We start from the raw sequence: 27,640 nt of genomic DNA on the forward strand, positions 1-27,640 counted from the left end.
AGAACTGAACATAGTCCTCTCAGTGTGGTCTCACCAGAGATTTGTAGAGTTGCACCATGTGGGCACACGAGTCTACTGCAGGGCATTGCTGAGGGGGGTGACACGGCCAGAGACCCCGCCTTGAGAACAAGGTATAGACAGGAGATGAGAAACAGAAGCAGGCCATCCAGCCCATCGAGCCTGTCCCCTTTAATCAGAAGTAAAACACGACAGTCTGCACACACCGTGGTGGAAATAAAAACACACGATGCTGGAGAAACTCTGCAGGTCGAACAGTCTCCTTTATGTAGCAAAGGCAAAGATACAGAACTGATGTTTTGGGCTTGAGCCGCTCATCAAGGTATGAACAAGATGTCAGCAGGGGTCACAAAAGATGATAGGTGGAGAAGGGAGGGAGGGAGGGGACAGCAGCGATCGGGTTGGGGGGGGGATGGCTGGGTGGAAAACTGACAGGTGGAAGGGAGAGCAGGTTGGCAGAAACCAGAGAAGTCAATGTTAATGCTATGTGGCTAGAAAGTGCCTGGACCGAAAATCAGGTGTTGTTCAACCAATTTGTGGGTGGTCTTGGTGGGATAGTACTTGAGGCCATGGACAGACCTGTTTAGTGTGGGAGTGGGGCACAGAATAGAAATGGTTGGCAACCAGGAGGTCCCTGTCACTGGTGCGGATGGAGTGAAGGTGCTCAGCGAAGTGATCTCCCAGTCTGCCCCCAGTCTTTCCAATGTAGAGGCGGGCACAAAGGGAGCACCTTTAATAAGATCACAGCTGAGGTGCCCGTGGACTTGGCTCCATCTACCTGGCTTTTCCCCATTACCCTAATTCGCTGACTGTGCAAAAATCTATTTCTTCAATGCATTTAACAATGCAGCCTCTCCTGTTTCCTTAGGCAGATTCCCCACCCTCTGGGAGAAGCAGTTCCTCCTCATCCCTGTCCAACATTTACTCCTGGATCTTGAGGCTGTGTCCTATCATCCTAGTGTAAACAACCACCCTGCTTCAGTCTTGTCGATTCCTTTCCTGATTTTATGGGCAGCCTGGCTGGCACGGTTTTCAACACCAGTGACCAGAACTGGGGTTCGAATCCCATGCTGACTGCAAGGAGTTTGTACCTTCTCCCCATGTGTGCAAGGGATTTTCCCTAGGACCTCTGGTTTCCTCCCACCGTTCAAAATGTACTGAGGGGTGTAGGTTAGTGGGATGAAATTGGGCAACACGAGCTTGTGAGGCGGAAGGGCTTGTTACCGTGCTGTATGACTAACGGGCCCATGGGGCGCATACACGTACTTTCTTCTTTGGCTTGGCTTCGCGGACGAAGATTTATGGAGGGGGTAAAAAAGTTCACGTACAGCACAGAATAATCACATATATACACATTTATTTCAAATTACATCATTGTTTTGGGACGATTCACTCAGTTACAGGGTACTAATCTTCAGTCTGACAACCTGTGGGGAGAGGCTGTTCCCCAGCCTGGCAGCCCTGATTTGGATGTTCCTATACCTCCTTGTTGATGGTTGTGTGTGCTGGATGGAAAGGGTCCTCAAGAGTTCCTTAAGCCCTAATTAAGCCGCACACCCAATAATTGTCATCAATCGAGGAAAAGGGCCCCTAGTGGTCTGCTTGGCCGTCCTGATGATCCTCCGTATTACAGCTACAGATGCAACCAGCCAGGACGCTTTCAACTGTGCTCTTGCAGAACGTTGTTAGGATGGTGGGCAGCAGCCTTGCCCCCTTCAACCTCCTGAGGAAGAGTAGGCACTACTGTGCTTTCCTGACTAATGAGGAGGAGGTGTGAGTCCAGGAGAGGTCATCTGAGATACGCCCTCCATGACAGAACGATTGTGTAGTGGAGAAAGGCTGGCCTTCATCTCCTGAAGCCCACAATCATCTCCTCTGTCTTGTCCACGTTGAGACTCAGGTGTTGTTCTCACATGCTCCATTTTGACGGAGAGATACAAAGGATCAATGAGTATAGATAGGGTTAATGAAAGCAGGGTTTTTCCATTGAGGGTGGGTGAGATGAGAAGTGTAGGTCACGTGTTAAGGGTGAAAGGGGAAAAGTTTAGGGGGAACTTTCTCACACAGAGAGGGGTGAGGGTGTGGAATGAGCTGCCAGCTGAAGTGGTGAATGTGGACTCAGTTTTAACATTAAAGAGGAATTTGGACAGGGACATGGATTGGAGGGCTATGAACTGGGTGCAGGGCAATGGGACTAGGCAGAAAAATGGTTTGGCACAGACTAGAAGGGCTGAATGGCCTGTGCTGTAGTGTTCTATAATCTCCCCAGCACCTTTATCAACTGTGATTGAGTAAAGTTAATTACGGGGAGCGGCACGATTACAGCACCAGTGACCCCGGTTCGAATCCACCGCTGTCTGTAAGGAGTTTGTACGTTCTCCCCTGTGACCGCGAGGGTTTCCTCTGGGGGCTCCAGTTTCCTCCCACATTCCAAAGACAGGGTGGGTGTGGGGGGGAGGGAAGAGGGAAGTTTTGGTTAATTGGCCAGGTGCATGTGTTTAAAAACACACCGTGATGCTGGAGGAACCCAGACGGTCTTTTCAGCGACTGTAGGAGACAAAGATATATTGCTGACATTCCAGGCCTGAGCCCTTCTTCAAGGACCAGAGATTTAATTTAATAACCCCCAGTATTTTGGGGTGTTTATACTACAGTCTCAGCGTCTGCAGGCTTTTGTGTTTCTCTCAGGTGTGTGTGTTTGAAGAGAATGGGCCTGTAACCATTAAAGTCAGGACACCCAAATGTTCAGATTCTCCGATCTCCCTCTGCAGTTTGGAGTAAAAATAGAGTGACCTTTGACTCTGTATGTTCGATGGGACATCGAAGGACGGGGCAGCCTCAGTGTTTTTTTGAAAAGTTGTTGATAAATGTCAGTTGATGACCTCTCCTGCTTCGCTCTCTCGATTGGCCAGAGGAGGAGTTGCTTGCTGCAAATAGCACGGTCTGTATGAAATATAAGGTATCCAGGGGCTATTTTCAGTGTGGAGTGGTGCCTTGCCAAGTGAAAGGAGCCACTGGATATCTCACCGATTCTGTGCTGTGTCAGGCAAGCGCTGGGGGCCCCTTTCCCCACGCTCGACCGTACCCAGGGAAGAGAGGTCTCTGAGACTGCTGCTCGCAGTGTGAGTAATCGGGGACACTTTTCACCCAGCTCTCTCCTCCCCCGTGGTTGCAGCTGACAGGAGCTGCCTCTGACAGGACCTTCAGGTCTGCTTGTGAACTCTCGAGGGGATGGGTCGTTAATGTCGGCGAACTGCCAGCAGGAAAATCTTTGCTTTCTCTATAGCTGCTGCCTGCACCTAGTCGGTGGTTATGAATCCACGCGGTTGGATTTCGTGGACGAGAGCTCTATGGCACGTGCTGTCTGAAACGTTAACCCTTGCGCTTTATTTTCGGGTTTTGAACTCGTGCAGTTCCAGTGGAAGTTCTACGGGAGGGAGATCTCCCCTAGAGCCGTTTCCTCCAAGGCCCTCTCTGGTTGGCCAAAGAATCCTGTGCCGTGATTCACACCAGTGGCCCAGCTTCATTGGGGGAGATCGATACCTCCTGTTCCTCCCCCTCCACAGCTGCCGCTTCCATTTCTCCCCCCCCCCCCCCCCCCCCCCCCCCATTCACACCTCCTTGCTGTCAGAGGACCGTTGTCACACAAGTGGCAAGGACTTTCGCTGTGCCTGAGAGCTGTCGCCTGGCCTCGGCAAGGCAGCAGCACCACGTTGGTCTGTGGGTTTGATGGGAAGGTTAGCACTGGTATGGAGAGAGAAGGGCTGTGCTTTCATGTTGGAGGTGACATGGGAATGAAACTGAGGGGGTCAATTCTTTTGAAAATTCAGCGATACAGCACGGTAACAGGCCTTTCCACCCTCACCACCCAAATATGCCCCTTTGACCAATTAATCTCCTAACCCTGTACATGTTTGGAAGGGAGGGAGGAAACCCATAGGGAAAACCCACACAGACACAGGATTAACGTACAAACGGCTTACAGACAGCGCCAGATTTGAACAGCAGTCGCTGGTACAGTAACAGCATTGTGCTTAACTGATGTTCAGACTGACTTTGATACTCAAACCCAGTTTGCCCTGTGCTATGTGAGGGGGGTTACAGATCGGTGCAGTGCCCTGGATCCGGTGAAGTTGGTGAGCTGGTACACTCTGTCCTTCTGTGGGTCCCAGTGCCCTGGTAACCCTGTGTTTACCTGCAGGATGAGGATTCCACAAGGCACTGTGTCGGATAGTTCCATTATGCCTTGTCTAGTCACCAAAGATAATTCAGCTCAAAACCCGAAATGAAGCTGCAAGGTCAGGCATGGTGAGGTAGTAAACTGGAGGGAGTCAGGGAACACGACCCAGTCCTCATCGACTGAGGGTCAACAGATACCTCGGGGTCAATATCTCCGAGGATTGGTCCTGGAGCCTCCATGTCGATGCAATCACAAAGAGGGCTTGCCAGCAGCTAAACTTTGGGAGGTGTCTGAGGAGATTTGGTTCGTCACCGAAGGCTCTCGCAAACCTCTACAGGTGGACCGTGGAGGGCATTCTAGATAGTTGCATCACTCCCTGGCACGGAGGCGCCAACCCTCAGGACAAGAATAAACTCCAGAGGGTTGGCACCTGCCAATCAACAGCCAATTCTGCCCATCGCCCTCCCCATCAGTCCCTCATCCTCCATCCCTCTCTGTTCATTTCCGCTCCGCCCACTCAGCCTTGATGAGGAGTTTTGGCTTGCAAACTCGGCCGTTCCATCTCCCCTACGGATCCTGCTTGACCTGCTGAGTTGCGCCAGACTTTGTCCATTAGTTGGGAAGCTGGTGTTGGAGTAGCCTGGGTGAGCAACAGCAGTGCATTCTGTCCTTGGAGGTGTCATCTTCAAGCTTCTGTACCTTCTGCCCACAGGCAGCAGTGAGGAGGGTGTGACCTGGGTGGAGGGGGATGATGGTGGTGGGGGACCTTTCAGGGATACCTTCAGTGGAGGAGCGATGGGCACCCACTGCCATATGTACTGTGGCCAGAGGGAGTGTTCTGGAGTTGGACGGGGAGTTAGTCGACACAGTTCTCAACTTGCTGGAGCTGCCCTTGTCTGCATACGCAGGAAGTGTCTCATGAGGAGGAGTGGAGGGGGATGTGGTGATCATGGTGGGTATGGACACAGTAAATGTAGGTCAGCTTTTTCTACTGAGATACAAACCAGAGGACATGGGTTAAGGGTGAAAGGGGAAAAGTTTAGGGGGATCTTTTTCAAATAGAGAGGGGTGGGGGTGTGGAACGAGCTGCCAGCTGAAGTGGTGAACACGGGCTCAATTTTAACATTTAAGAGGAATTTGGACAGGTCCGTAGATGTGAGGGGTATGGAGGGCTATGGACTGGGTGAAGAGCAAGGCTTGGGATGGATATGGTTTGAACAGCAGAGCAGGAGAGGGGGGAGGGAATTGATCTGACCTGCCATCCATTGCAGACATCTATATAAGACGCAGCCTCAAGAAAGCAGCCAACGTCATTAAACCACCCCCCCCCCCCCCTTCACCCAGGTCATAAACTCTTCTCATGGATACCTTTAGGCTGAAGGTTCAGAAGCCTGAAGTCCAGCATCTCAGTTCATGAGCAGTTTATTCCCAACAATTCTCAGACTCTTGAACCTGCAGGGTACACCAAAATATCTGTCTGCACTGTTGAAACTGTACATTTCTATTGGTCTAACTGCAAATGTGAATATTTATGCACATACAGTATCCTTACAAAGAACCATAGAACATTACATCACAGAAACAGGCCCCTTCAGCCCCTCTAGTCTGTGCCAAACTATTTTCTTTTGCTTTATCTCACTGACCTGCACCCAGTCCATAGCCCTGTCCAAATTCTTCTTAAATATTAAAATTGAGCCCACATTCACCACTTCAGCTGGCAGCTCGTTCCACACCCCCACCCCTCTCTGTGTGAGGAAGTTCCCCCTCATGTTCCCCCAAACCTTTCCCCTTTCACCCTTAACCCATGTCCTCTAGTTTGTATCTCACCCACCCTCAGTGGAAAAAGCCGACCTACGTTTACTCTGTCTGTCCCCCTCATCATTTTAAATTAATTGATCAAATCTCCCCTCATTCTTCTCCACCCCAGGGAATAAAGTCTTAACCTGTTGAACCTTTCCCTGTAACTCAGTTCCTGAAGTCCGGGCAACATCCTAGTCAATCTTCTCTGCCTCTTTCTATCTTATTGAGATCTTTCCTGTAGTTTGGTGACCAAAACTGCACACAATTCTCCAAATTGGGCCTCACCAATGTCCTGTACAACTTCACCACAACATCCTAGCTCTCTTTACAACCCCGTCCACCTGTGACACCACTTTCAGGGAATTCTGTATCTGTATTCCCAGATCCCTCTGTTCTACCCCACTCCTCAGTGCCCGAACATTTACTGTGTACATCCTTTAGAAACATAGAAATTAGGTGTAGGAGGAGGCCATTTGGCCCTTCAGGCCTGCACTGCCATTTATTTTGATCATGGCTGATCATCCACTCAGTACCCTGTTTCAGCTCTCTCTCCATACCCCCTGATCCCCCTAGTCACAAGTACTAAATCTAACTCTCTCTTAAATATAGCTATGGAACCGGCCTCAATCACTTCCTGTGCCAGAGAATTCCATAAATTCACCACCCTCTGAGTGAAAAAATTCTTCCTCATCTCAGTCCTAAAGGACTTCCCCTTTATCCTTAAACTGTGACCCCTGGTTCGAGATTTGCTCAACATAACATAACATAACAATTACAGCATGGAAACAGGCCATTAGGCCCTTCTAGTCCGCACCGAACCAAACACCCCTCTCTAGTCCCACCTCCCTGCACAATGCCCATAACCCTCCATCTTCCTCTCATCCATATACCTGTCCAACCTTTTCTTAAATAATACAATTGACTCCGCCGCCACTATTTCTCCCAGAAGATCATTCCACACGGCTACCACTCTCTGAGTAAAGAAGTTCCCCCTCATGTTACCTCTAAACCTCTGCCCCTTAATTCTTAACTCATGTCCTCTTGTTTTAATCTTTCCTCCTCTTAACGGAAATAGTCTATCCACATCCACTCTGTCTATCCCTTTCATAATCTTAAATACTTCTATCAAATCCCATCTCAACCTTCTACGCTCCAAAGAATAAAGACCTAATCTGCCCAATCTCTCCATGTACTCTAGATGCTTAAACCCAGGTAACATTCTGGTAAACCTTCTCTGCACTCTCTCCACTCTGTTTATATCCTTCCTATAATTAGGCGACCAGAACTGCACACAGAACTCCAAATGAGGCCGCACCAACGTCTTATACAATCTCAACATCACCTCCCAACTCCTATATTCCATGCAATGATTGATAAAGGCCAGCATACTAAAAGCCTTCTTCACCACCCTATTCACGTGAGTTTCTACATTGGGAACAATCTTCCTGCATCTAGCCTGTCAAACCCCTTAGGAATTTTGAACGTTTCTATTAAATCTCCTCTTAATCATCTAAACTCCAGCAAGTACAAGCCGAGTCGTTCTAGCCTTTCCTCATATGCAAGTCCCGCCATCCCTGGTATCAATCTGGTCAACCTTTTCTGCACTTTCTCCATGGCAATGATGTCCTTCCTCAGATAAGGAGACCAAAACTGAACACAATACTCCAGGTGAGTTCTTGGTTTGTCCTTCCAAAATGCAACACCTCACACTTGTCTGTATTAAACTCCATCTGCCATTTTTCAGCCCATTTTCCCAGCTGGTCCAGATCCCTCTGCAAGCTTTGAAAACCTTCCTCACTGTCCACAACGCCTCCAATCTTAGTGTCATCTGCAAACTTGCTGATCCAATTTACCACATTATCATCCAGATCATTGATATAGATAACAAACAACAATGGTCCCAGCACCGATCCCTGCCTGAGGCCCCACTAGTCATAGGCCTCCAGTCTGAGAAGCATTATCCACCACTATTCTCTGGCTTCTTCCATCCAGCCATTGTCGAATCCAGTCACTACTTCACCATGAATCCCCATCTCCCACGCGGGACCTTGTCAAAGGCTTCAGTAAAGTCCATGTAGTGTATATATGTTCTTTTTTCTCTCTTGGCATGTAGTTATGGTTTATTACACAGTGTTGCTGGTGGATCTTGTGTTACTGTGTGGCTGCAACAAGCAAGAATTCCTGTATATCTGTTCACTGTACTTGTGTGTATGACAATAAGCTCAACTCCTCGGCCTCCCCGTCACTAAGTTTGAGCAGGAATGGGTTAAATACCAAAAGCGTGTTTGAAGGGAGCTGTAATTACGGTGGGAGATGGCTGTCCCATGCTGATTGAATGGAGAGAACTGGCAGGAGCTCACGTGACAGCATTTGGGGGATGTTTGTTGTGGGGCCACTCTGGGCCTGGGCTGTTGTTGGCCTGCTTGTGAAATGAGAGTTTATTATAAGAGAGTACTAACTGTGAGAGAGAGAAGTATTTGCAGTTGTAGTTAATTTTTAATTCAGTCCACGGTGCCTAAATACACCCGAGACTGATTGACTTTCTAACCCTGCACGCCTTTGGAAAGTGAGAGGGAATCGGAGTACCGAGGTTAACACAACACCATTACAGCGCCAGCGATCGGGACCTGGGTTTGAATCCCGTGCTGTCTGCAAGGCATTTGTACGTTCTCCCTGTGTTTGCGTGGGTTTTCCCCGGAGGAGCCCTTCAAAAACCTACAGGGATTGTTGGGCAGCACAGGGTCCTGGGCCAGAAGGGCCTATTATGTCTAGATTTAAATTTAAAGCCCACACAGGTCCCAGGGAGAATGTACAAGCAGCGCTGGATTTCAACCTGGGTTTGCTGTGATTGCTGCTAAACGACTGAAACAAAAGCTCATACAAACCGAGACACGACTATTTATTGGATAATATTTATTATTTTTTACGTTTGTATTCTTTGTCTGTAAGTGTGACGTCTGCCTGTATGTCTGTGTGTTGAGCACCCAGGACCAGAGAACGCTGTTTCATCGGGTTGGACTTGACAATCAGATGACAGTAAACCAAGTGAATAGCATGGTGTCCCTTTGTGCGTTCCTGTGCCCAGGAGGCTTTCCAAGGATGTAATGGGGAAGGATATTAATAGGAACAAAATGTCATTGATTGCCAAATGCAGTTTAAGGATTAACACCACAGGCCTTCAATTTCAGAAGGGGCCGTTGTAACTGCAGGAGGGAGAATTGCTGGGTTGGACGAACAAGTGCAAGGCAACAGCTGGCCTTTCATGGGTGAGCAAGAGTTTACCCTGATCAAAAGGGGGGACTCCGTGAGAAAGGGACGTAATCTGTAGCTAACAAAGAGGCAAGTGATCGTTTGAAATGGATAGACTGTACTTGGAATATGTTGTTCAGTTCTGGTCGCCTCATTACTGGAAGGATGTGGAAGCTATGGAGAGGGGATTTCCCAGGATGTTGCCTAGGTTGGAGCACATCTTGTGAGACCAGGTTGGGTGGACAGCAACAAATACCAGAGGTCATCTGTGCAAAGTCAAGGGAAGAAAGTTTACGGGAGACACCAGCGGGAAGTTTTCTCCACACAGGGTCGTGGGTGCCTAGATGTATTACCAGGAGTGGTGCTGGAGGCTGGAACAATAGGGACATTTTAGTGGCTCTTAGATTGGCACAAATAAAAGGCGGTGGATGTGAGGTAAGGAAAGGTTTAGTTTGTCGAGTAGGTTTACACAGGTTGGCACCATACTGTACACTGAAGGGCCTGCCCTGCACTGGAATTGGCAAGGGTTGATGTTAGGCAAGATGACTTGGGATCCGATTGCAGAAGGTGAACCAAGGTCGTTAGGGAGAAGATGAATATGGAAAGCATTTGAATGTTATATCAACATTCCTCACTTTTGTTCATTGCCAAGTACCAAGGTGTAGAGGGAATGTTTGTTCTGCATGTGTTAAGCAGAAAGCTGTGGTAAACAGAGGCTGGTGAATAAATAACAGCATGTATAGTAGTGGCCAGTGGTGTACCAGATGGGGACGGGGGGGTGGGAAACTGGCACGGGAAGAGTCAGCACAGATCAGCCATTGGTTGGTGGGGCAGGATGGGAGGGCCGAAGGGCCTTGCTGCTGCTCTCGTGTGTCTGATGTGGGAGATGCTGCCACATTCTCAGCCTCTTCCCTGGACACGTGCCTGGGCAATCCTGGGGCTGGATGCGGCTGTGTTCTCTGAGAAGATCCAGGAGGAATTCTGGGGATTCCCTGAGGAAGTGTGTGGTGTAAGTACTGGGTGGGTGAAGCAGATACCCTGACCGTAAGGCACAGGTGCAGAAAAAGGCCATTCTGCCCATAGAGTCTGCCCCGCCATTTAATCACGAGTTCCCACTCAGCCAGCCATCTCCCCATAACGTTTGGTGCCCTGGCTAATCAAGAGCCTATCGATCTCTGCCCGGTCTCCACAACAGCCTATGGTCCACAACCGCCTATGGCAACAAATTCCACAGATTTACATCCCCTCCCCCTACCCCGGCTGAAAATAATTCCGCCTTGTGTCTGTTCTAAGTGGATGCCTTTCAATCTTGAAGTTGTGCCCTCTTGTCCTGGACCTTCCCGTCGTGGGAAACAACCTTTCTGCATCTACTCTGTCCATGTCTTTCAACATTCAAAATGTCTCAATGAGGATTCCCTTCCCCTCACCCCTCTCTCCTAAACCCAACGAGTCCAGGCCTCAAAAGCTCCTCATGTGATAATCCTTTCATTCCCAGAATCATCCTTGCTAAAGGGAAAGGTTCCATTATTACATGAAATTCTTTATCTTTGGTCCACCGTAAGGCAGACAGAGAGGCGCCACTTTGTCCAGCAACCACTAGACTGTCTCCCCTCCAAGTACTGACCAAGCCTGTACCTGCTTAGCTTCTGAGATCAAACGATCCCAGGTGTATCCAGGCCATTAGGTGCTTGTGAAGCTCCTCTGAACCCTATCCAACGTCAGCACATCTTTTCTTAAATGAGGAGCCCAAAACTGTTCACAATTCTCCATGTGGGGTCTCTCCAGGGCCTTATAAACCCCCAACATCACATCCCTGCTCTTAAGATTCTAATCTTCTTGAAACGAATGCCAGCTTTGCATTTGCCTTCACCACTGATTCAATGCGAGGAGCCAGGTCGATGCAGGGAATGGACAGGGATTTGGACCTTGCCCAGCACAGTCATGTTAGCTGAAGACCCTAAGAGGTGGAGCAAATCAGACCATTCGGTCCATCAAGTCTGCCCCGCCATTCCATCTTGGCAGATTTAATATTCCTTTCATCCCGATTCTCTTGTCTTCTCCCTGTAATCCTTGATTCCCATCCTAATCGATAAACTACTCTGTCTTAAATCTCCCCAATGGTTCAGCCTCCATACTGTCAGAGATAATAAATTGCTTTGATTCACCTCCCTCTAGGTGAAGAAATTCCTCCTCATCTCTGTTCTAAAAGGATGCTTTTGTCACCTGATGCTGTGCCCTCTGCTCCCAGATTCCTCCCCCACCCCACCCCATAGGCAACACCCCCTCCACATCCACTCTGTCCAGGCCTGTCAGTTATTGATAGATTTCAATGAGCTCTCTCCTCGTCCTTCTAAACTCCAGCGAGTGCAGTCCTGGAGCCTTCACACACTCCTCATGTGAACACCCTTTCATTCCAGAGATCATTCTCATTAATCTGTACTGACCATTCCCGTGCCAACACAAGGAGCCCAAAACTGATCACAATACTCCCAAGTGCACTCAGCCCCTTGCTCCATAAAGCATCACCATTATATCCATGCTTTTATAGAAGATTCCAGCACAGAACAGGCTCTTCAGCCCACAAGGTTGTGCCAACCTAACATAAACCTACTCTACAATAATTCACCCCTTTCCCTCCCTCACACCTACAACCCTGTTTTCCTTCCATCCATGTGCCAGTCTAAGAGTCTTGAATGCCCCTATTGTACCAGCCTCCACCACCACCCCTGGCAGTGCATTCCAGGCCCCCACCACTCTGGTGTCTCACCTAAACTTTCCCCCAGTTTATTGTCATCTGATTGTACATGTACAACCTGTCGAAACAGCTCATCTCCGAACCATTGCACACACACAGTACACCCTCCACACAAACGACATATATACATAGTGATCCACAATAAATATCTAAAATTAATTTACAGGTGTTTAGGATTTTTCCACATTCTCACTGGCGGCAGTGGGAAGAACCTGCTTCCCAGCTTGACCATCCTGGTTTTTATGCTCCTGTACCTCTTCCTCGAAGGTAGTGATTCAAAGATACTACGAGTTGGATGGTGAAGGCTCTCGATGATTCTCTGAGCTCTCTTTAAAGCACTGCTCCCTGTAGATCAATTCAGATTCTTTGGCATCTGTGATTGTACAAGTACAACCCAACAAAGCAGGATTCTCCGGTCCTCGGGGAAAAACTCGCAGACACAGCACACAGACAGATAAACAATACACACGCAGGACAAGTGTTTCATCGATAAAAATAAATACGAGGGTCCCGAAGGGTGACTGAGCAGTTCCTTTGGTTATTCACCATTCTCATTGCCTGTGGGAAGAAGCTGCTCCTCAGCCTGGTGGCGCTGGCCCTGATCCTCCTGGATCTCTTCCCTGACGGGAGCAGCTAAAAGATGCTGTGAGTGGGGTTTTAGGGGTCCTCCATGATTTTGCCTGCCCTCTTCAGACACTGATCCCAGTAGATCACGTCGATGGTGGGGGGTGGGTGGGGGGGGTGGTGGGGGAGACTCCACTGATCCTCTCGGCCACTCTTACGTCCCTGTGGATTGACCCCGATCCATCTCTCTGCAGTAACTGCCCCTACACCGTGAAGCAGCCGGACAGGACACTCTCGATAGAGGCTCCTGCAGAAGGTTGACGTGATGGTAGCTGGTAGAGATATTGTTGATAGAGGGAAGGGAGAGCCCAGTGACCTTCTCAGCAGTTTTAATCACCCTCTATACTGACAGTGACCATCCACAATATGAGGGACAGGACACTCTATTGCGCTCCTGTGGAATGCCCCTATTGTACCAGTCTCCACCACCACCTGATGGTTAAGATGGTGTGGGTAGGCTGGACCTCCTCAACTTCCTTAGGAAGCATCTTGACTAATGAGGTATTGAGGGTCCAGCAGAGGTAATCCTTTAGGAACATAGGAAGTAGGAACAGGAGTGGGCCAAAAATGGCCCATCGAGCCTGCTCCGCCATTCAATACGATCATGGCTGATCTAATTTATGACCTAACTCCACCTACCTGCCTAAATAAACACAAAGGAACTTTAGAACCATAGAACGCTACAGCACAGAAACAGGCCAATGTTGTGGCGAACCATTATTCTCCCTGGTCCCATAGCCCTCCATACCCCTCCCATCCATGGGCCTGTCCAAATTCTTCTTAAATGTTAAAATTGAGCCCACATTCACCACTTCAGCTGGCAGCTCATTCCACACCCCCACCCCTCTCTGTGTGAGGAAGATCCCACTCATGTTCCCCTAAACTTTTCCCCTTTAGCTCTTAACCCATGTCCTCTTGTCTGTATTTCACCTACGCTCAGTGGAAAAAGCCGACCTACATTTACTGTCTATCTCCTACATATCAATATCTTCTTCTTTGGCTTGCTTCGCGGACGAAGATTTATGGAGGGGGTAAATGTCCACGTCAGCTGCAGGCTCGTTTGTGGCTGACAAGTCCGATGCGGGACAGGCAGACACGGTTGCAGCGGTTGCAGGGGAAAATTGGTTGGTTGGGGTTGGGTGTTGGGTTTTTCCTCCTTTGCCTTTTGTCAGTGAGGTGGGCTCTGCGGTCTTCTTCAAAGGAGGTTGCTGCCCGCCAAACTGTGAGGCGCCAAGATGCACGGTTTGAGGCGATATCAGCCCACTGGCGGTGGTCAATGTGGCAGGCACCAAGAGATTTCTTTAGGCAGTCCTTGTACCTCTTCTTTGGTGCACCTCTGTCACGGTGGCCAGTGGAGAGCTCGCCATATAACACGATTTTGGGAAGGCGATGGTCCTCCATTCTGGAGACGTGACCCACCCAGCGCAGCTGGATCTTCAGCAGCGTGGACTCGATGCTGTCGACCTCTGCCATCTCGAGTACTTCGACGTTAGGGATGAAAGCGCTCCAATGAATGTTGAGGATGGAGCGGAGACAATGCTGGTGGAAGCGTTCTAGGAGCCGTAGGTGATGCCGGTAGAGGACCCATGATTCGGAGCCGAACACGAGTGTGGGTATGACAACGGCTCTGTATACGCTTATCTTTGTGAGGTTTTTCAGTTGGTTGTTTTTCCAGACTCTTTTGTGTAGTCTTCCAAAGGCGCTATTTGCCTTGGCGAGTCTGTTGTCTATCTCATTGTCGATCCTTGCATCTGATGAAATGGTGCAGCCGAGATAGGTAAACTGGTTGACCGTTTTGAGTTTTGTGTACCCGATGGAGATGTGGGGGGGCTGGTAGTCATGGTGGGGAGCTGGCTGATGGAGGACCTCCGTTTTCTTCAGGATGACTTCCAGGCCAAACATTTTGGCAGTTTCCGCAAAGCAGGACGTCAAGCGCTGAAGAGCTGGCTCTGAATGGGCAACTAAAGCGGCATCGTCTGCAAAGAGTAGTTCACGGACAAGTTTCTCTTGTGTCTTGGTGTGAGCTTGCAGGCGCCTCAGATTGAAGAGACTGCCATCCGTGCGGTACCGGATGTAAACAGCGTCTTCATTGTTGAGGACTATCATGGCTTGGTTCAGCATCATGCTGAAGAAGATTGAAAAGAGGGTTGGTGCGAGAACACAGCCTTGCTTCACGCCATTGTTAATGGAGAAGGGTTCAGAGAGCTCATTGCTGTATCTGACCCGACCTTGTTGGTTTTCGTGCAATTGGATAACCATGTTGAGGAACTTTGGGGGGCATCCGATTCGCTCTAGTATTTGCCAAAGCCCTTTCCTGCTCACAGTGTCGAAGGCTTTGGTGAGGTCAACAAAGGTGATGTAGAGTCCTTTGTTTTGTTCTCTGCACTTTTCTTGGAGCTGTCTGAGGGCAAAGCCCATGTCAATAGTTCCTCTGTTTGCGCGAAAGCCGCACTGTGATTCTGGGAGAATATTCTCGGCGACACTAGGTATTATTCTATTTAGGAGAATCCTAGCGAAGATTTTGCCTGCAATGGAGAGCAGCGTGATTCCCCTGTAGTTTGAGCAGTCTGATTTCTTGCCTTTGTTTTTGTACATATCAATGTAAGCAGTATCTATAGTGGTAATCCTGCTGTGTCCGCAGGAAAAAGGAATCTGAGGCTTGTCTGTGATGTCGTGTATGTACTTTGACAATAAATCTGAAATCTGTCCCCCTTCATAATTTTGCATGCCTCTATCAAATCTCCCCTCACTCTTCTATTCTCCCGGCAATAAAGCCCTATTCTTGCAGTCGCGGGTTGGTACCAAGCGGGTGATTTGGAGGAAGGGAGGAGTGGACAAGGGAGTTGTGGAGGGAGTGGTCCCTGTGGAAGGTGGAGAGGAAAAGATGCGTCTAGTGGTGAGATCATGTAGTAGGTGGTGGAAATCCGGAGGTTGGTGGGGTATGCGTGAGGACAAGGGAAATCCTGTCCTTGTGTGTGGGGGTGGAGGGGGCCAGGGCAGATGTGCGGGTAATAGAGGAGATGTCGGTGAGCGCCGAGTTGATGGTGGTGGAGGGAAAGTCATGTTGTTTGAAGAAGGAGGACATCTCCAATGATATGGCATGGACGTCCTCATCCTGGGAGAAGATGTGACGGAGGCGGGGGAATTTGGAGAATGGAAGGAGCTGGGATGTTATGGTAAAGTTGTATAAGACATTGGTGAGGCCCAATATGGAGAATTGTGTGCAGTTTTGGTCACCAAACTACAGGAAAGATCTCAATAAGATAGAAAGAGGCAGAGAAGATTTTACTAGGATGTTGCCCAAACTTCAGGAGCTGAGTTACAAGGAAAGGTTCAGCAGGTTAGGACTTTATTCCCTGGAGTGTAGAAGAATGAGGGGAGATTTGATCGAGGTATTTAAAATGATGAGGGGGACAGACAGAGTAAAGGTAGCTCGGCTTTTTCCACTGAGGGTGGGTGAGATACAAACTAGAGGACATGGGTTAAGGGTGAAAGGGGAAAAGTTTAGGGGAACATGAGGGGGAACTTCACACAGAAAGGGGAAGGGGTGTGAAACGAGTTGCCAGCTGAAGTGGTGAATGTGAGCTCAATTATAACATTTAAGAAGAATTTGGACAGTTGGTGTCCACGAGAGCTCATGGGTACATCTGTCGAGAGTTGGTCTCCCGAGATGGAGACAGAGAGATGGAGGGAAGGGAGAGGGTTGCTTGAGATGGACCCAGTGAATTTGGGGTCAGGATGGAAGTTGGCAGCAAAGAGGATGAAGTCAACAGGCTCATCATGGGGACATGAGGCAACACCATTGCAGTTGTCGATGTAGCGGAGGAAGAGTTGAGGGGCCCTGCCGGTGTTGGCTTGTAGCATGGATTCCTCCACGTAACCAAGAAAAAGGCAGGCATTGCTGAGGCCCATGTGGGTTCCCAAGTCAACTCCTGTAACCTGGAGAAAGTGCAAGGGTGAGGACGTTCTCCCAGGCAGGGGAGGGTGGTGGAGGGGGAGATGTTGCCGTGTTGTGGGGCTGCAATGGTGACCGTGACTCATTCTCTGCCCCCAGCTGCATCAGAGATGAGCCGGGTGTGAGTCGGCGGCAGGGAGCGGCCCTGCAGGCCGATCCCCAGCCGAGGGGGATGCTGAGGTGGGCAGTGCATCTGGAGGGAGGCCCACGCAGGGTCAACCATGCCGCAGTGGCCGTTGGGCACCGGGTCTACTCGTTCGGCGGCGGCTACTGCTCAGGGGAGGACTATGAGACCCTGCGGCAGATTGACGTGCATGTCTTCAATGCAGGTAAGCTGCACTGGGTGGTTGGGGGGGGGGGGGGGGGGGGGGGGGGGTTGTCTCTCCCTTCCCTGCCCCCAGCCCCTCGAGTACCTGGACTAAGATATGCACTCAGTTTGGCCACACCCTCTATGGGGGGAGCTGGGGGCTGCTCTTCTCTCTGTCCCTTCTTGACTCCTCCCCCACCCACCCCATTCCCCTGCCCTGCCTCCGTGCCCCCTCCCACTCCACTTGCCCCATCACCTTCCCTGTACCACCTCACCCTTTCCCATCCCCCTCTCCCCGCCCTGTTCTGCCCCTTCTCCCTACCCCATCTCGCCTCCCCCTGACCTGCCCACCCTGTTCCCCATGCTCTATCTTACCTTCTCCTGCCCCATTTTCTGCCCTGACCCCCTTCTCTGCCCCACCCCCACCCACTAAACCAGTGATCCAGTGATGGATGGGATGGGATTCGGGGACAGGACGGGATAATGTGACGGGGTGGGGGGGGGGGAGCGGGGGAACAAGACAGGGGAATGAACGATGCAAGTGGACAGGACGGGAGGGGTTGGGATGGGATGAGACAGGGTGACGGGTCTTGTGCCCCCACAGTGTCGCTGCGTTGGACCAAACTGCCTCCCTTCTGTTCGGACCGCTGGGACCGTGCTCCTCCAGTTCCCTACATGAGGTACGGGCACACGGCCGTGCTGGTGGATGACACCGTCTACATCTGGGGTGGTCGCAACGATACCGAGGGCGCCTGCAACGTCCTGTATGCCTTCGATGTCTGTGAGTATAGCCTGGGGGTCTGCACCCTCCCACCCCCACCCCCATCCCCCTCTTTCCTTCCCTTGGCGAAGGGAGGGGATGGCGAGGGAGGGAGGGGGAGGACGGGGGGCAGACAGGGAGGGAGGGAGGGGATGGGGGGTGGATGGAGAGGGAGGGGACAGGGAGGGAGGGGACAGGATGGGAGGGAGGAGGGGACAGGGAGGGAGGGAGGAGATGTGGATGGGGAGGGTGGGTACGGGGGAGGGGGGGGGGAGGGATCAGTGGAGAGGGGAGTTCCTGTACAACAGCCATTCCCAATGGGGGGCACAGCAAATATGTTAAATGTTTGTTTTCTTTTCACCTCCCCCACTCTCTCCCACCCCTCTCCCCACTTCCCCCCTTCCCCCACCCCTCTCCCCATCCCTCTCCCCTCTCTCTCCCCCCATCTTTCCCTCCTCCCTTGCAGACACCCACAGCTGGTCTACCCCAAAGGTCCAAGGCTCCATCCCTGGGGCTCGGGATGGACACTCTGCCTGTGCTCTGGGCAAGTTCATGTTCATCTTTGGGGCTACGAGCAGCTGGTAAGGATGGCGCGGCAGTGCCCAGCGCAAGGCCTCTGCCCTCTGCCCCTGCGTTGCTGAGTCATCCCTTTGGTGGGCACCTCCCATGCTGTCTGCCCTTCCGTCACCCCGGGGACAACTCGGGTACTGGACGCACCCCGTGCCCACACAGCCGATGAGCTGGAGTAGGTCTCAGCGGCGGCACCCCTGGGTCGGGGCAGTCAGTCGATGTTTCGGGGTGGAGGGGAAGGCAGGAGAGAAAAGGACGGGACCAGGTAAAGAAGAGATGGAGTTAAACAGAAAAATCTGCACACGCTGGCGTCAAGTGAAGTCCACAAACGTGCTGGAGAAACTCAGCAGTTCACACAGCGTCCAGAGGGAGTAAAGGGTGGCCAACGTTTCGGACCTGGCCCCTCATCCGGCATCTAGAAAAACCAATCAAAAAGTGTGGGGAGGATGGAGGGGGGGTGAGGGGCACAGGCTAACAGGTAAGAGGCCAATGGGGTACATAGGTGGGAGGGTAGAGGAGGGAGAAGCTGAGTAGTGATGGAGGCCACCTTCTGAAGGGAGTGGGGAGCTGGAGGAGAGGGAAAGGGGGAAATATTGGCCTGCCTTTCTGCAGATGCTGCGTGACCTGCTGAGTTTGTCGAGCGCTTTCAGGTTCCGCAACCCAATGGGATTGCTGAGAATTTGGTAGACCGATGTGAACAAATCGCTTCTTCTCTCTGACCTCCCCCCGTTGTGTTCTCCATGATGGAGCCATTGATGTGGGAGAGAGAGTGGTGAAACTTTATTCTCTTGAGGTCAGCCCGTAGACCTCCATGCCTTCATCCACCTGAACTATCCTGTTCTTGGTTCGTATCCCTCCCTTACCTCTGTGTCTGTGTCCGTCCAGATGCCTCATATTGGAACATAGACCATCCCAACACAATACAGGCCCTTCAGCCCACGATGTTGTGCCTACCAGTAAAACTCAACTCAACAATCTCATTTTTCCCTCCCTCACACCTGTAACCCTCTATTTTCCTTCCATCCATGTGTCTGTCTAAGAGTCTTTTAAATGCCCTCAATGTTCCACCCCTCCACCACCACCCCTGGCGAGGCATTCCAGGCCCCCACAACTCTCTGCATAAAAATAAAACTTCCCCCTAACGTCTGTCCTAAATCTCCCTCCCTTCACTTTGTAAACTCGTCCTCTGGTGTTTGCTGATCCTGCCCTGGGAAACAGGTGCTGTCTGTCCACTCTATCTATGCCTCTCAGAATCTTGTCGAGTCTCCTCTCATCCTTCTATGCTCCAAAGAGAAAAGACTAAACACTGCTAGTGTTCTATAAAGGGGGAACTTCTTCTCACAGAGAGGGGAGGGGATGGGGAACGAGCTGCCAGCTGAAGTGGTGAATGTGGGCTCAGTTTTAAGAAGCATTTGGACAGGTGGGAGGGGTGGAGAGGGATATGGGCTGGTGGAAGGGTCAGTGGGACTGGGCAGTATAATAGATCATGGAACTATTGTGTGGACACGACCTTGAGCACTCGCTGTGGGCTGTCCCGCTTCTTTCCAGAGGTCTTAGCCGTCTGATAGGTTGGTGACAATGTCTGACCCCCCCCCCACCCCATGTGAAACAAGTTCTCCGTGGGTGCCCATCAAACTCCTCAGCACTGGGGAACGCCGAGGAAATTCATCAGGACGTTGCTGGGTTCAGGAACTTGGTCATGGGGAGTGAATGGAGAGGGGTGAAAGAAGTGGAGGGGTGTCCTGATAGAGGTGTACAAGGTTGGTCAAAATTAGACTAAGACCGAAGCAGAAAAAGGCCATTCACTCCATTGAGTCTACCTTGCCATTCTCCCACTCAGCCCCACTTTCTCCCCAGAACCTTTGATGCCCTGGCTAATCCAGAACCTATCAATCTCTGCCTTAAATACCCCCAGTGACCCGGCCTCCACATCCACCTGTGGCAATAAATCCCACAGATTCACCACCCTCCGGCTGAAGAAATTCCTCCACGTCTCTGTTCTAAGCGAATGCCCTTCAATCCTGAAGTTGTGCCCTCTTGTCCCAGACTCTTCCATCGTGGGGAACAACCTTTCTACATCTACTCTGTCCACATCTTTCAACGTTCAAAATGTTTCAATAAAATCCCCCACACCCCCCCCCCCCCCCCCCACCTCATTCTCCTAAATCCCAACGAGTCCAGGCCAAGAGCTGTTGAACGTCCCTCATGTGATCACCTTTTCATTCCCGGAATCATCTTCGCGAACCTCCTCTGAATCCTCTCCAACATCAGCACATCCTTTGTTAAATGAGGAGCCCCAAACTGCTTACAATTTTCCACGTGGGATTTCCCCAGGGCCTCATAAACCCCCAACATCACATCCCTGCTCTTATACTCGATTCCTCTGGAAGTGAAGGCCAGCCTCGCTTTTTCCTTCTTCACCACTGACTCACCCTGCAAGCTTACCTTCAGGCTCCTGCACGAGGACCCCCAGGTCCCTTTGCATCTGGGGATTTTTAATTTTCTCCCCATTTAGAAATAATCTGCCCGTTTATTTTTTTCGACCCAGGGGCGTGAGCGAGCACATTCTCACATTGCTTCATTTACCACTTCTCTGCCCATTCTCCTTCTCTGTCCCTGTCATTCTGCAGGACTCCCTGTTTCCTTTGCGCGACCTGCTCCTTCACCCACCTTCCTATCATCTGCAAACCTGGCCACAAAGCCTATTCTATAATCCAAAAATCATTAATATACGACATTATAAAGGAACGCCCCAACCCGGACCCCTGAGGACCACCCCCAGCAACGACGATGGGTTTATTGTTAAATGCATTATACAATGCACGTTTGCACAGAAATCCTTTCTTGCTGCAGTTGAACAGGAACTGAAAAAACAATAAGATCATGAGACAAAAAAGGAGAATTAGCCCGTTTGGCCCATCATGTCTCCTGCCATTCCATCCTGGCTAATTTCCACCCCATTTTCCTGCCTTCTTCCTGTAACCATTGATTCCTTCCTATCAACCTTTGCCTTAAAAATCCCCAATGATGTGGACTCCATAGGTGTTCGCCACCATGAATTCCACATGGAGAAGATTGAGGTAGGTACGTTGTTTCTATTGGTGGGGAGACCAGAAGGAGGAGATATAGCCTCAGGATTTGGACAGAGATAAGGAGGAACTGCCAGGTGGGGAATCTGTAGAATCTGACCTTGGTGAATCCATTTAAGAAGGGTGGAGAGATTTCTACATCATGAGGGAATTAAGGGATATGGGGAAAGGCAGGTTGGTGGAGATTGAACGGCCGACTCCTGCTCCTAAATTCACCTGGCTCTGAGTAAAGAAATTCCTCCTCATCTCTATTCCGAAGGGATGATTTTGTATTCTGAGGCTATTGCCTCTGGTCCCAGACTCTCCCATCTTGGGAAACATCCTCCCCACATCCAGTCTATCCAGAACTTCCATCAATAGTACTTTTGGATTGTTAAAAAAGACCGTACAGGAACACAGCGAAAGAACTTCCACCGTTGTTACGGTGTCAGCACAAGGAAAACCAGCAGAAATGATTCAAAGTGCAGGCAAATGGGAGCGCTTGGCAGGAATTGGTGGTGGTGTGTGTGACTCCATGACCAGGACGTTGTCAGGGTGGCCTGGAGCCCTCCGGTCTGTCAGCCTCTCCCTTTCCTCCTGGCCAGCTCCCCAGGACGTCAGCGTAGAGGTGGCTGTAGAAGTCTCTTGTGCCTGTGTGCACTTGCCTGACCTTTGCCGTGTGTCTGTGCAGGCAGACTGCTTCTCCAACGACATCCACCGGCTCGACACAGTGACGATGACCTGGGTCCTGGTGAATGCAAAGGTGAGTTACACAGAATATTCCAGGACAGTACAGGTCCTTTGGCCTGCCATACTGTGCTGACCCATGGAAATGGACTCGACAACAATCTAACCCTGCACCTACCCCATGCCCATAACCCTCTTGGATTCATGTGCCTGAGTTTTTGAAATGTCCCTATTGTACCAGCCTCTATCACCGCCCCATGCAACGCATTCCAGACCCCCAGCACTCTGTGTTTTAAAATAAAACTTACCTCTGTCATCTCCCCTAAACTTTTTTATACTCACAAACAGACACAACCATAGAATCTATAGTTAGGGTGTCAGGCTGGCGATTCTGTGGATGTCGGAAAGAAACTCGGTTGGTGGTCTGCCTCCCAGGTGCCAGGATCCGTGATGTTTCAGATCACGACCAAGATATCCTACAGTGGGAGGGAGAACAGCCAGAGGTGGTGGTACATATTGGAACCAATGACATGGGTAGGAAAAGGGAAGAGATCCTGAAAAATGATGACAGGGAGTTGAGAAGCAGGATACCAAAGATGACAGAGAGTATAAGAATAGGAATGAGGTGGGGGATATATGTGTGGATGAGGAATTGGAGCAGGGGCCAGGGATTCCGATTCCTGGACCTTTGGGACCTCTTTTGGGGAAGGTGTGACCTGCTGGGCAGGGAGGTTTACTAAGGCTATGGAGAGGATTTAAACTAGAATTGTGGGGTTGGGGGGGGGGGGGGGATCGAACTGTTGGCTCACAGATAGAGAACGCTTGGAGACAGAGTGGGAGGGAGGATCAGCAGGTGGTAGAGAAGGGACACACTCAGACGGATAGTTTGCGATGTGTCTATTTTAACTCGAGTATTGTGAACAAAGCTGATGAGTTTAGAGCGTGGATCAGTTCTTGGAACTTCGATGTGGCATCCATTACTGGGGGTTGGGTGGCTCAGGGACAGGACTGATTACTTCAAGTTCTGGGTTTTAGATGTTTCAGAAAGGACATGGAGGGAAAAAAGGTGGGGCCGTGGCACTGTTGATCAGAGATAGTGTCACAGCCACAGAAAAGGTGGACGTCATGGAGGGATTGTCTACAGAGTCTCTGTGGGTGGAGGTTAGCAACAGGAAGGGGTCAATAACTCAACTGGGTGTTTTTATAGGAACAGAGATATCAAGGAGCAGATAGGGTACAGATCCTGGAAAAGGTGTAATAATAACAGCTGTCGCAATGGGAGATTTTAATTTCTCAAATATCGATTGGCATCTCCCTCGAGCAAGGAGTTTAGATGGGGTGGGGTTTGTTAGGTGTGTCCAGGAAGGTTTCTTGATGCAATAGGTAGATAAGCCTACAAGAGGAGAATCTGTACTTGATTTGGTATTGGGAAATGAACCTGGCCATTTTGGAGACACTGATCATAATTCTCTCTCCTTTACAATAACATTGGGGAGACAGATAGGAACAGACAAGTTAGAAATGTGTTTAATTGTGTAAGGGGAATTATGAGGCCATCAGGCAAGAAATTGGAAACAGATTGGGAACAGATGTTCTAAGAGAAGGTTACAGAAGAATTGTGGTGAATGTTCAGGATATTTGTGTGGAGTTCTGCAGTGAGCCAGGGATGTTATGGTAGGGAACAGGAATCGTGGTGTACAAAGGCTGTAATAAATCTAGTCAACAAGAAAAGGTTCCGAGAGCTGGGTCATGTTAGAGATCCAGAAGATTGCCGTATAAGGCTAACAGGAAGGAACTTAAAAAGGAAATTAGGGGAGCCAGAAGGGGCCATGAGAAGGCCTTGGCGGGCAGGATTAAGGGAAACCACAAGGCGTTCCACAAGTATGTGAAAAGCAAGAGGATGAGATGTGAAAGAATGGGACTGATCAAGTGTGATAATAGGGAAAGTGTGTGTGGAACCGAAGGGACTTAATGAATACTTCAGTATTCACGATGGAGAAGGATCGTGGGGTGGTAGTGTGATGTACAGTGGGCTGAAACACTTGAGCAGAATGTGCTGGAGCTTTTGGAAAGCATTGTTGGATAAGTTGCTGGGACTGGATGAGATGTAGCCCAGGTTGCTGTGGGAGGGGAGGGAGGAGACGCTGAACCTCTGGCGATGATCACTGGGGACGGGAGAGGTACCGGAGGATTGGAGGGTTGCAGATGTTGTTCCTTTATTCAAGAAAGGGAGTAGAGAGAGGCCAGGAAATTATAGACCAGTGGTTGGTAAGTTGATGGAGAAGATCCTGAGTGGCAAGGTTTATGGGCATTTGGAGAGGTATAATGATTAGGAAGTCAACATGGCTTTGTCTAGAGCAGGTTGAGCCTTACGAGCCGGACTGAATGATTTGAGGATGTGAATAAACACAGTGTTGAAGGAAGAGTGTAGATGTCGTGTAGATGGATTTCAGCAAGGCCTTTGATAAGGTTCCCCATGCACAGCTTATAGAGAAAGGAAGGGGGCAGGGGGTCCATGGGTTTGTGGATCTAAAACTGGCTACCCACAGAAGGCAAAGAGAAGTTGTAGACGGGTCATATTCTGCATGGAGGTTGGTGACCAGTGGTGGTCCTCAGGGACCTGTTCTGGGACCCTTCCTCTTCATGATTTTTATAAATGACCTGGATGAGGAAGTGGAGGGATGGGTCAGTACGTTTGCAGATGACACAAAGGTTGGGGGGATGTGGATAGTGTGGGGGGACTGTCAGAGGTTACAGCAGGACATTGATAGGATGCAAAACAGGGCTGAGATGTGGCAGATGGAGTTCAACCCAGATAAGGGTGAAGTGGTTCATGTTGGTTGGTCAAATATGTCGGCAGAATCTAGACTGTTGGCCATGTGGAGGATCAGAGGGATCGGGGCGGGGGTGGGGGGCCGAGTCCAGAGGACGGTTAAGGCAGCTTCACAGGTTGACTCCGTGGTTAAGAAGGCAGACCGTGTATTGACCTACATTAATAGTGGACTTTAATTTAGGAGCCAGGAGGTAATGTTACATCTCTATAGGACCCTGGTGAGACCCCACTTGGATACTGTGCTCAGTTCTGGTCACCTCACTACTGGAAGGATGTGAAGCCACAGAGTGGGAGCAGAGGAGGTTTACAAGGATGTTGCCTGGTTTAGGGAGCAGGTTGAGTGAGCTCGGCCTTTTCTCCTTGGAATGCCGGAGGATGAGAGGTGACTTGATAGAGGTGTGGAAGATGATGAGAAACATTGATCGTGCGAATGGACAGAGGCTTTTGCCCAGGGCTGAAACGGTGGCCACAGAGGACGCGGGTTTAAGGTGCTGGAGTGTAGGGACAGAGGAGAGGCCTGGGGTCGTTTTTTTACACAGAGTGGTGGGTGCATGGAATGGGTTGTTGGCAACGGTGGTGGAGGCAGAGACGATAGGGCCCTTTAAGGGACTTTTGAAAAGTACACGGAACTTAGAAAAATAGAGGGCCATGAGTAAGCCTAGTAATTTGTGGGCCGAATGTCCTGTAATGTGCTCTAGATTTTCTATGTTTTCTGAACTTAACAGAACAGAAACAGGCCTTTGGTCCATCTAGCCCATGACGAACCATTATTCCAGCCAGTCCCATCAACTTCATGCGCCCCATACCCTCCCTTCTATGTAGCAATATCATTTCTTAATTGTTGAACATAGAACACTACAGCACAGGACAGGCCTTTTGGCCCTCAATGTTGTGTTGACCCATATGTTTCTTCTAAAAAATGTACTAAACTCTCCCTACACGTGTCTACGTGTCTAAGGGTCTCTTAAAAGCCCAGTTTCCAGCCTCCACCACCATCCCCAGCAAGGTATTACGGACCCCCAAATCTTCTCTGCCTCTTTCTATCTTACTGAGATAGTAAAAAAAAACTGCACACCATCCTCCAGATTGGGTCTCTCCAATGTCTTATACAACTTCACCATAACATCCCAGCTCCTGTACTCAATACTTTGATTTATGAAGGCCAATGTGCCAAAAGCTCTCTTTACAACCCTGTCCACTTTCAAGGAATTCTGTATCTGTATTCCCAGATCCCTCTGTTCTACCCCACTCCTCAGTGCCCGACCATTTACCATGTACGTCCTTTCTTGGTTTTTCCTTCCAAAATGCAACACCTCCCACTTGTCTGATAAACTCCATCTGCCATTTTTCAGCCCATTTTTCCAGCTGGTCCAGATCCCTCTGCAAACTTTGAAAACCTTCCTCACTGTCCACAAACGCCTCCAATCTTAGTGTCATCTGCAAACTTGCTGGTCCAATTTCCCACATTATCATCCAGATCATTGATACAGACAACAAACAACAATGGTCCCAGCACCGATCCCTGAGGCCCCACTAGTCACAGGCCACTAGTCACAGGCCTCCAGTCCATCAATGAAGACCAACACAAAATAGTCATTTCAAGCCTCAGCCATTTCCATTTTGTCCAATACTTGTTTCTGAGGTTCCTGGTTTCCTTGAACAACTCTTTCCCACTTTATGGATTTATAAAATCTCCCACTGCTTATGTTCTGTGATAATTTAATAATCATCCTTTCCATTACTTGTTCCCAGTGGCTCACGACTCTTGGTGACTTTACACACACGGCCCTTCCTAGTTATCCAAGGCTGTCTCCCTCTCCTTGCTTTTAACTGGAGTGTACTTTAGTTGAGTGCTGAGAAATCTTTCTGCATGTCCTCCACCATCCTGCTGGCGTCTGTGGTAATGGTTGCCCGTTTTGGTTGCCCCCTGCCCCAGAATCACCACATCCACAGCCACTGCCCGACTGGCTGATGTTCGTCTCGGATGTCGGTGTGTGGGTCCTGAGTTGCTAGCTCCGAGACAGGGCTGATGAAGGAACGGTGCTGGTGAAGCTCCACCTAGGGGTATGGGGCTCTCGTTCCCTCTGCATCCACCATTGTATGGGACTCTGTATCAGCAGTTTGACAGATTTTGTCTCTCCCTCCATCCACCACACTCCCTCCAAACCTCTCCCACACCTTATTTCTCTCTCCTCATTTCTCCCTTGCTCCCTCCATCCCTCTCTTCCTCCCCCTCTCCTCTGTCACCCCTTCCACTCCTCCCATCATCCCTTCTCTCTCCCTCTCCCCCCTCACCCTTCTCTCCCTCCTCCACTCTCAATCTCCCCTCTCTCCTGCTCTCCCCTTCTCTCCCCCTGACCCCTCCCCCCAGGGGACGCCAGCCCGGTGGAGGGACTTCCACTCGGCCACGGTGCTGGGCAGCAGGATGTACGTGTTTGGGGGACGTGCTGACCGGTTTGGCCCCTTCCACTCTAACAACGAGATCTACTGCAACCGTATCGAGGTGTTTTGACACAGAGACAAACCACTGGCTTGAGACCCCCAGCACCCCGCTCGTGCCTGAGGGACGGCGCAGCCATTCTGCCTGTGAGCCGGTGTGAAGGGGGGCAAGGGAGAGGGGAAAAGGGAGGGAGGGAGGGGGAGAGAGGTGAAGGGGGGGGGGAACAGTGCAGCCATTCCGCATGTGATCAGAGGGGGTGGGGAAGATGAGGGGAGGGGCAAAGAGATAAGTGTAGGAGGGGGAGGGAGGCCCTCCACTTTGAGTGTGGGAGGTGCAGGGAACATTTCCTGCTCTCCCTCATTATCAGTATTCATTGTTAGCTCTGAGTTCTGGT

The 27,640-nt window shown here is 50.3% G+C and overlaps 1 protein-coding gene across 1 annotated transcript in view; it reads left to right on the forward strand.

Moving 5' to 3' along the window:
• Positions 1-27,640, forward strand: part of klhdc3 (kelch domain containing 3) — a 48,308-nt gene that overhangs the window by 13,083 nt on the left and 7,585 nt on the right. Inside the window, 7 exon segments of the mRNA XM_069888000.1 lie at positions 16,681-16,910; positions 17,493-17,669; positions 18,115-18,210; positions 18,213-18,229; positions 21,978-22,049; positions 27,178-27,306; positions 27,308-27,392. Coding sequence (XP_069744101.1) covers positions 16,754-16,910; positions 17,493-17,669; positions 18,115-18,210; positions 18,213-18,229; positions 21,978-22,049; positions 27,178-27,306; positions 27,308-27,392 — 733 coding nt within the window. The 5' untranslated portion in view covers positions 16,681-16,753.

The sequence above is a fragment of the Narcine bancroftii genome, chromosome 6 (assembly GCF_036971445.1).
Source record: "Narcine bancroftii isolate sNarBan1 chromosome 6, sNarBan1.hap1, whole genome shotgun sequence".
NCBI lineage: Eukaryota > Metazoa > Chordata > Chondrichthyes > Torpediniformes > Narcinidae > Narcine > Narcine bancroftii.